This window comes from Dipodomys ordii, unplaced genomic scaffold (genome assembly GCF_000151885.1).
Source record: "Dipodomys ordii isolate 6190 unplaced genomic scaffold, Dord_2.0 Scaffold71, whole genome shotgun sequence".
In the NCBI taxonomy this organism is placed as follows: domain Eukaryota; kingdom Metazoa; phylum Chordata; class Mammalia; order Rodentia; family Heteromyidae; genus Dipodomys; species Dipodomys ordii.
Window position 1 is genome coordinate 2,666,641 of NW_012267287.1, and position 9,875 is coordinate 2,676,515.

At 58.7% G+C, this 9,875-nt stretch overlaps 1 protein-coding gene across 1 annotated transcript in view; it reads right to left on the reverse strand.

Moving 5' to 3' along the window:
* Positions 1 to 596: 596 nt before the first annotated feature.
* Positions 597 to 9,875, reverse strand: part of LOC105991280 — a 27,765-nt gene continuing 18,486 nt past the window's right edge. Inside the window, exons 4-5 of the mRNA XM_013023891.1 lie at positions 2,040 to 2,257; positions 597 to 705 (exon numbers count right to left, since the gene is read on the reverse strand). Of these exons, the coding sequence (XP_012879345.1) occupies positions 597 to 705; positions 2,040 to 2,257 (327 nt within the window). The remainder of the gene's footprint in view (positions 706 to 2,039; positions 2,258 to 9,875) is intronic.

Sequence of the window (9,875 nt, forward strand, 5' to 3'; positions counted from 1 at the left end):
TGGGGGGGAGGGGGGAAGGAGAAGGATTGGGATGGGGGGAGGGGGAGGCTGGGAAGGGATGGGAGGGGTAAACAAAGGAGGAGGCTGCAATGCTTGGTCAGAAATGTACGCATTATCCTGCCCATGCAATTGTAACCCCTCTGTACAGTATGTTCACAAATAAAATAAAATTAAATTAAAAAAAAATATCCCAGAAGGGGACTGGGGGTGGGGAACCAAGTGAGACCACGAGGCCGCGAGTTCAAACCCCACAACCATCACCAAAGAAACACACCTTAGGACAGGGCAGCCCTCTTCACCGGAGGAGGGGACACAGAAGGAGGGTCCTGGTGAGCCCGTCACAGGGGCGCGAGGCCCTAACAGGGTAGGTGGGAGAGCATCTGTTCCGCAGAGCTGACAACACGGGTACCACCGATGCTGACACCCGGCCTCCCTGAGCCTGCCCGGGGGTCCTGCGCCACACACACTCCCTCCAGGCCAGCCACAGGGGCTTTGGGCAGACCCTGGCACTCTCCTTACTGCCCTACAAACCAGGGGAACTGGGGCAGGCCTGGAGCAGCCCTCGGTCCCGCTGCAGCCAGTGCTGCTCCAAAGCCTCAGCCCTCCCGGTACGTGGGCCCGGGGTCCCGCTTTTCACTGCACACTGCCACGGCCCAGACGCCGCAGAGGGCCCTGTGCGCTCCAGGCGAATCCACAGCCCACTCCCTGCACAAGGGAGACACTGAGGCACGGGCGAACAGAGTCACTAGTCCAAAGATCACCAGGCAGAAAGTGGTAGGCCTCCACCAGAGCCCCAGTGTCTAGCTTCCAGCCCCTCTTTCTATGTGGGCTCACTGAGCCCAGGGCTCTGGGAGGATTCTAGAGCGTGGACACTTACACACTTACACACACACACACACACACACACACACACACATCTGCCACCTCTACAAATCAGCCCCACCCACTTCTAGCACCAGACAGCCCTTCCTGGAAATCGGGCAACCCAAAATCTGGCATCTCTTTGTAGCTGACCCTGGACCTTGCATGCGGGTCCCTCTGGGGTCCGCCCAGCCAGCCGGAGCCTGGAGCCCGGAGCTTACCTTCCTGCTGGTGGCCGCTGTCCCGGAAGGGTGAGAGGAAGGGAGGCTCAGGACCTCACCTGCCAGGGCAGCTGCTGCCGGCTCTCTCCACTCTCCACGGGTTAGCAGAGCTGCAGCCAGCCTCCAATCAGGAGTCCCCAGCCCAGGCTCCGCCCCACCCGGCTGGATGGGTCTCCCGGTGACCTTCCTCCTCCTTATCTGCCTCTGCTGTGTCAGAGTCACATTCCTAAGTAGGTGTGGGGGAGGGGAGGGGAGCTCAGAATGGGGAGGGGGGTCTCAGGCAGGGCCTGGTCTGTCCGGCTTTGGGGACCCCCGAGAATGGGCACCTCTGCCGGAGACCGCACACCGAGATGGCGAGAGGCTGGCCTTGGGACACAGGCTGCCCTTTAGCTAGGGTACAAATAACCTGACTCCCGCCTCTAACAGTTTGGCCTCCCTGGCGGCTGGCTGGGGACACCTGGCTGGGGACAGCTGGGTTCCCTCAGCTCTCAAGGACCTCCCAACACCAACAGTGGGGCCACCTCCCGGGACACAGTTCCCAAGGACTCCGAGCCTTCCTCCCTTCCCTCCCCACCTCCTCTTTGAAAAAGAGGAGCAGCAGATTCTTGGCTTATCTGTGTTTGTAGAGAATAGACAAGTTAATAAGTGTGCAGGCCTTAACAATACCTCCCCACCCCAGACTCGCAGCAGGGATTTATCAGGCGTCCTTCTGATTAGGATTGTGGTGCTTGGCCTGGGGACAGAGCCAGCTCACAAACCAAGCTGAATGGACCCTGGACCAAGCAGGGGCAGCCCCTGAGTCCTCCTTACCTCGGGCAGTGGATGATGGATGGACGGACAGGTGGGTGGGTGGATGGACGAATGACAGATGCAAGCTGTTTGGCGTTACTCTTTGATTTTACTTAGGAAAGTACCAAATTTGCCCTTGGTGCCCTGTGCACAGATATCTGCTCTCACGGTCCCGCGTCACGGCCCCCACTTGGATCTGGCCTTCCTCCAGCTGTGTCCTCTCGTGTCTGGCCTGCTCCAGGTCCAGCCCTGGTTTGCAGAGCTCTTATTCTCCAGGCTGTGTGGTGCTCGGTGAAGTCACACTCAATGTCCGGGGTGGAGCTTTCACAAACAACCACCACCACCACCACCACAGGCCCAGGGGCAAGCCTCCGAAACCCAGGCAGCTGGGGGTGGGGGTGGGGGAGGGGTCAGGAATCTGGGAAGCGGTGACCTTTCCCACCCTAGGACCTCATCAGGGGCTCAGCAAGCTGACACCCTGGAAGGCAAGGCCCTGCCCCTGTCCCCAGAAGGTTGCCTGAACCCCCAGGCTCCTGGATCAGCTCTTCCATGGATCCTGCTCTCAGGCAGGGCCGGCTGGGGGGAGGAGGGGGGAGGGGGAGGAGGCCCCAGGGCTCACAGTGCTCAGTTCTAGGCCAAGCTCACCAGGTGAAGTGGCCGGCAGGCACCCAGCTGGCTGTGTCCCCAGTGCCTTCCACCAAGATGTCCCCTTCCCGGGCAGGTCTGCCCAGCAGAGCTCACTTCCAGGAGCACGGCAGGGCCTGGCAGCCTTCCCTCGGGAGGAACTCTCACCCAGGGTCCCCAAAATGGGCAGGCCAACACACACAGGGCCATGTCCCACAGACACGGGGAGCCCTTCTGTGCCCGAGCCTGGGTCCTGGGACGGATCCCCTCTGGAGCTGGCCTTCCGCGCCAGGCTCCGGACAGGGACAACCGCTCTCCTAGTCCCAGACTGCTCCCGGGAAAGGGCTGCGCCTCACACTGTCTGCAGACCCTAACTCCTGGGCAGAGCCCCGCCCAGCCACAGCTCAGCACCCTCCAGACCAATTCTGAGACAGGTGAGAGAAGGGACATGGAAATTAAAATGAAGAAATAGTAAAACAGCCAGACTCACACATTAACAGCAGGAAGTAAAAACAGACAACCTGAAACCGTGCCCCTCCCACCACATCTACTCCAGACAGGACTCAGATGGGCAAGCCTGGCCCAGGGTCTTAAATTAAGTCAACTCTTGTCCCTGGGTTTGGGGAGGGCCTAGGTCACATCCCCATGTTTTAGAACAGTAACCTCCTCTTAGCTACCAGAACCATTGTCTAGTAGTAAGAAAGCAAAAGAACTGGCTTTTTTGTTTGTTTTTGTGCCAGCCCTGGGGCTTGAACTCATGGCCTGGGTGCTACCCCTGAACTTTTGTGCTCAAGGTTAGCACTCTAACACTTGAGCCTCAGCTCTACTTTTTACTTTTTTTTTTTTGTAGTTATTAGAGATAAGAGTTTTATGGACTTTCTTGCCTGGGCTGTCTTTGAACTTTGATCCTTAGATCTCAGCTGGCAGGTCTTGAATCCTTAACTTCCATTTCCTGGGTGGAGAGCAAAGCAGCTTCCTCTCCCTTCTTCATTTCCCATCTTCCTCTCCTCTGTCCTGTGTTAGTAAAGCGAATCCCTGCTCAGACTCTCCTGGCCTGGAGACACCTGAAACTCCTCCCACCTGTGGGTTTTGAGGTCCTGTGATTTCATTGGGAAGGAGAGGAGACCCGTCACCCACTCTGCAGTGATGGCCCCCCCCCTGCCCAGGGGTCTGTGAGCCCCATGAGCTGGGTCCGTGGCCAGTGCTACAGCGAGCGCTCTTTTCCACGTGTTCAACATCCCTGTGAACGCTCGTGGGTGAAGACCAACACCAGGGAGCCCAGATCTAAAAATCACACACCACCAAGGCCCTAAATGTGCCACTGACTTTTTCTTTCCAGCACTGGCTTAGAAATCTTTCTGAAAAAAAAATAATAATAATGCCAAATGTGCCCTCCTTAGTTCAGCCTTGGTCCTAAAAGCAGTAGCCCGGACACCCTAAGAGCTCAGAGGGACAAAGCCCTGCCTGTGCCTGGGAAACAAGCCTTCCACAACCCAAGGAATGAGCAGGAGCGTGGGCTGCACGGAGAGTTCCCAGAACAGGGAAGCACAAGGGGTGAATAGACACACGGAGTCACGTTCAATATCCTTAGCCATCGAGGAAATGCGGTCAGACTTCACTGAGCCCCCGTTAGACTGACAACCGTCAAGAAAACAACAGTGGATGCCACCGTGGAGGTCGTGGGGAAGAGGAACCTCCTGCCCTGGCAGTGACAAGGTCAAGCAGTGCGGCCAGGACGGGGGCCCCCACCAAGCAGACCACGAAGGAGACCCTCCCTGCAGCCCTGCTTCTAGACCCCAGCGCATTCCAGGTGCTTCACCCGCCAGGGGCCGCTCTCGCTCACCACAAATGGAAGCTAAAGAGAGGAGGGGAAGGCAGAGAAAGGAGACAGGATTTCAGCACACTCTCTGCCGCTTTTGAGAGTACGGACATTGGCCTTAGTTTTAAATAGAGCGGGAGGTGGGGGCAGGAGAGAAAATGGAATGCATGGTTGAAGCAGTGCCGAGTCCCCACCGCGGCCTGGCTGACCCTTAGCTCAGTCTCTGTCCCTGCAGAGGAGGAACAAGCCAGTCCCGCTGCTGGCCAGCGGTCTGCCCTGAGCTTTGGGCTCTTTCTCCTTGGGCAGTTTTGTGTTTTGCCAGATGATGAATGGCAGTGCCTGTGTGAGGGGCATTCGTCCTGCTGCCAACATCTGCATCCCAGCTACGCCGGAGGCTGAGATCTGAAGACTGCAGTGCAGTCTGAAGATTGTAGTCTGGGCAGGAAAGTCCGTGAGACCTTTTTTTCTTTTTTTGGTCAGTCCCGAGGCTTGAACTCAGAGCCTGTCCCTGAGCTTCTTTTTGCTCAAGGTTAGCACTCTACCACTTGAGCCACAGCACCACTTTGAGCTTTTTTGTTGATGTGGTACTGAGGAATTGAACCCAGGGCTTCATGCATGTGAGGCAAGCGCTGTACTATGAAGCCACATCCCCAGCCCTCCCTGAGACTCTTATCCCCAGTGAACCACCAACAAGCCAGAAGTGGAGCTGTGGCTCAAGCGGTAGACCACTAGTCTGGAGCACAAAGCTCAGAGACAACACCCAGACCTGAGTTCAAGCCTCAGAATTGGCACACGTGCGCACACACACACACACACACACACACTTTAGAGGGGAAAAGCTAGATGGACACGGTTGGGAGTTGAATTCAGGTGTTTCTGCACAAGTTCAGACAGGAAGCAGCCTCCTCACTTCTGGGTCCCGTCTGGCTATGCAGACACCGGGCGGGGAGGCCAGGCTTCAAGGTGTCCTCATGGGCCAGGTGCAAACCCTCCCCCCTGCACACACACACCTGCACTGTGAACCCATGTGTACCCACGCCCCAGAGCCCACAGGCTCTCTGATGGTCTTGTGCAAGTTCCCCTCTCCCCACTGCCGCCTCTGTTTCCCCTTTTCTAGTCAGGCTCGCCTCCTAAAGGTCAAGGGACATGACACTGTCCAGTCTCTGCCTGGGTCCCGCCCTGGCCACTGCCGCCATCTAGCGGAAGTTGAGAAGACAGCGTGCCCGTGCAGCTGGACGGGACGGATTGGGGTGCAGACTGGTGGAGCGCTTCCTCCAAAGAGCCCTTCTTCCCGGAGCGGCGCCGGGGCTGCCCTGGCTCCGTCCTGCCGCAGCCTCGTCCCCAGCCCGTGCTCCCTGAACCTGAGGCTGCCCTGGGCTGCCCCATCTGGTCACCAGTGCAAGGCAGAAGGGCCAGTGTGCCAGAGCTGGCGCGAGGGGCCGGCCCGGTCGGTGCCCAGCCCCACAGCAGCGCCCGTCACCAGTACTGAGGCCGGGTCACCCCCTGGTTATGTCAACTTGACAGTCCCGCATGAGTCTAAGCCAGGCCCAGCCCTCACCCTGCATATAAGGCAACAGCAGAGCTCTCAGCTGCCAGGCCCGGCTCAGATCCCACCGCCCACACCCTCGGCAGGTGTTCCCAGCCCAGGGAACATCTGAGGACCAGGACGGAGCAGGAGAGCAGCCCCAGGCAGGCTCAGGAGGGTCCCGGGACAGCCAGCTGGGGCAGGGTCATCACAGACTGTGTCGCAGCCCCCTGCTCCCCAGGACAGCTGGAGGGCTGGGGCCCCTGCCTGGGTCACCTGCATGGAGACTGCTCGGTCACTGGCATGGAGCTGCTGTCTGGCACCGCCCTCAGGCTGAGCTTTCTAGAGCCAGAGTTCAACCTTGCTACACCTCACCTCTGATGGCCCACACCCAGGACCAGCCTCAAGCGCAGACCCCCCTCCACCCTCCAGAGGTGCCACAGCCTGGCCAACGCGCCCAGCCAGAGGCTCCCACCCGGGACCCACACACACCGCGAAAATCAATGTTCGCCACTCGAGCCACTCAAAAGCTCAAGGTTTAACACCTCCGCCCTGCACCAGGCCGAGCCCTGCCCCCAGGAAGGACTGAGGCAAAAGATGACACAGGGGCCTGAGCCTGTACAGGGACAGGGACAGGGACAGGGGCAGGGACAGAGGCAGGGGCAGGGGCCTGTGCAGGGGCATGGACAGGGACAGGGCCCATGCAGGGGCAGGGACAGGGACAGGGGCCCGCGCAGGGACAGGGGCCTGTGCAGGGGCATGGACAGGGACAGGGCCCATGCAGGGGCAGGGACAGGGACAGGGGCCCGTGCAGGGACAGGGGCACGCTTGGCTCTGCCACTTGCTGGCTGTGCCTGGCCCCGGGGTAGGGCATCTGCTATGTCACAATTTCTCCCGGGGCCAGGTCTGGACTCAGGGAGGACTGGTGCGGCCATCAGATCAGACACAGCGGAAACAACTCCAGAGTCTGTGGCCACACTCCAGGAGAGCAAACAGCACAGGAGGACAGGTGACTCCAAACCATGTGTGTGCAATACAGCCCAGGGCGGACAGGTGCATGTGAAATGTAATTCACACCTCTTTTTGTTTTGTTAGTTTTTTAAAAATTCCTTTTTCTTTTTTTTTTGCTAGTCCTGGGGCTTGAACTCAAGTCCTGGGCGCTGTCCCTGAGTTTCTTTTGCTCAAAGCCAGCATTCCACCTCTTGAGCCACAGTGCCATTTCCAGCCGCTCCTGTGTATGTGGTACTGGGGAATAAAACCCCGGGCTTCATGCATGCTAGGCAAGCACTCTACCACTGAGCCACCTTCCTAGTCCATACTTTTTTTTCTTTTTGTGCCCATCCTGGGGCTTGAACTCAGGTCTGGGCACTATCACTGAGCGCTTTTGCTCACGGCTAGCACTCTACCACTTTGAGCCACAGCTCTACTTCTGGTTTTGGGGTGGTTAATTGGAGATAAGACTCTCATGGACGTCCTTGCCCAGGCTGCTTCGAGCCATGATCCTCAGCTTTCAGCTCCTGAGTAGCTGGGTGTGAGCCTCCAGCACCTGGCCAATTTAACATTTTAAGCAATGGGTCTCACTATGTTTCTAGGCTGGCCTTCACCCCCTTGGCTCCAGCAATCCTCCTGCCTCAGCCTCAGTTCCCAGACTATAGGAGGGTACTACTATGCTAGATGAATTCTCTGAGTGAGTTTTAACACATACACTGGGCCATACAATGACCCTTGCAATCATAAAAGCCCAACCCGCAGATGTCCTCACTGACCATGGTGGAGCTGGCTGGGCTTGGGCGTGGCCTGGTCGGCTCTGGTCTGTGTGGGTGAAGCTGGAATCCCTCACAGTGCCCCAGAACTGCTCTTCATGAGCTCCTGCTGCCCTCCTTGGGGCCAGGCCCTGAGCTGGGGCGGGGTGGGGGACACGGCCTCCTGTTGACCCCGGCAGGAGGTTAGGGGATGCGTACCACTTGGCAGAGCTGGAGAGGCAGAAGACCACAGGTGGGGGGGGGGGACTCACCTGCTCAGCAAGAGCTGCCCATTTTGCAGACGAGGTTTCTGAGGCCTAGAGGCAGAGGACCAATGACAGGATGGCAGGGTGGTTACTACGGGAATGTCGGTGCCCAGCCTGCAGGCAGCATGGCTGCTGGGCCTGCCGGGGGCCAGAGGCCTCGGCCGCCCATTGCTCACTGGACAGAGGCCGCAGTCCTCTGGGTACTCAGGGGCCGGCACAGAAGCGGGGAAGGCCTGGGGAAGCTTCCAGATGCCAGACTACCTGTGTCTTCTGGCCTCCTTGTGAACAGGTATCACTAGCTCCCCCAGGGACTGGTAGTAAAGTCAGTTCTCTCTCTCTTTCACACACACACACACACACACACACACACAGATGCAGGGGCTCTGCCACACACACACGCACACACACAGACACACAGACACACACACACACAGACACACACACACACAGACACACACACGCAGACACACACACACACACACACACACACAGATGCAGGGGCTCTGCCACCAGGGGGCAGTAAAGAAACAGGCTGGCTTTGAAACTGATTTTCCATGAGCAAGAATCCAGAATCCAGGGAAGTGGGATGACAGCAGTGTGTCTGTGTGTGTGTGTGTGTGTGTGTGTGTGTGTGTCTGTCTGTCTGTCTGTCTGTCTGTCTGTCTGTCTGTCCTGGAGCCTGAACTCAGGGCTCCCAGAATGCTCTCCCTGAGCTCTTTCACTCAAGGCTAGCCCTCTAACCACTTTGAACCGCAGCACCACTTCTGGTTTTTTGGTTGGGTCATTGAGGGTGTCATGGACTTTCCTACCCGGGCTGGCTTTGAACTGTGATCCTCCAGATCTCAGCCTTGTAAGTAGCTGGGATGACAGGTGTGAGCCACCCACGCCCCATTTCTGGTTTCCCTGGACTTAGCAGATGTCTCTGGCTCTCAGTAAAGGGGTTGGAAGGTGAGGACTGGAGCCAAGGGGACAGGAGACCATCAGAGAGGGAAGCAGAGCAGACCCAGAGACGGCATAAGTGGAGCTGGTCTGTGGGAGGGAAGCTCCGGGCGCCAGAGCACTAGCGCTGCCGCTTCTGGAGCTGGGGGAGGGGGAGGCTGAGCTCACGGGAAAGAGCAGCAATTCTCCTCAGGGTGGAGACCTCAAGGCTTTGAGCTGGGACAAGGGCTGGGACGCAGCCAGCTTTGTGTTGCTGGAGTAGGGCTGCAGGGGAGCAGGGCAGCAGGACCTGGGACAGCGCCAGGCCAGGACTTCACACTCAGCCGGAAAGGGGCTGTCCATGGCCACTGTGCTCCTGGAGCAGCAGGACACTGTCCTGAGCAAGGAAAGAAGCCAGAGAGACAAGGCCACCTCGAACCAGGCTCTGAGGCCAGATTCCACTGGTGCCTCCCAGACATGCGCCCGGTGCCCCATTCTGAGTTCTATCGCTGCCAGGATGTGTTCCCATGGCCCAGCCTGGGGGTCAGACCTTCTCCCTGACAGCCAGACCCGGGGGGACCCCAAGCCTGATCCGGCCACCCCGGGCTCCAGGCTGACAACTAAAGAAAGACAGCGTGTCCCCTCTTGTCGCCGTGGGGCATCTCCTGGCTGAGCTGAGGATCCCACCTCCTCTGCCCCCTCCCCCTAGACAGAACCCTTTTCCTGAAGCTGTGCGGGGTCTGGGGCGCTCACCCCCAGCCTTTTTCCTTAGATCAGGCGGGCTGGTGACGTGGCCAGGTACGCGGGCCTCTGCGCTGTCAGTGTGGCCGGAAAGTCCTTTCTCCCTGTCTGTGACCCCGGCTCGAGCACAGCTGTGTCTGAACGGGGCCTCCCTCCCTCCCCAATTCAGACACGGCGGGTCTGAGAAGTGGACATGGAAACAGGGCATCGTAAGTGCGACTCCCAGTCAGGACGCAGTGGCCGGGCGAGCGCCACTCAACGCAGTGCTCGAAGCTGTGTCCTCACGAAAGGGGAAATCAGTACACGCAGAAGGATGCGGCGTGAGGAGTAGGGGCTCAATAAATGCCAGCACAGAGGCCCGTGTGCAGT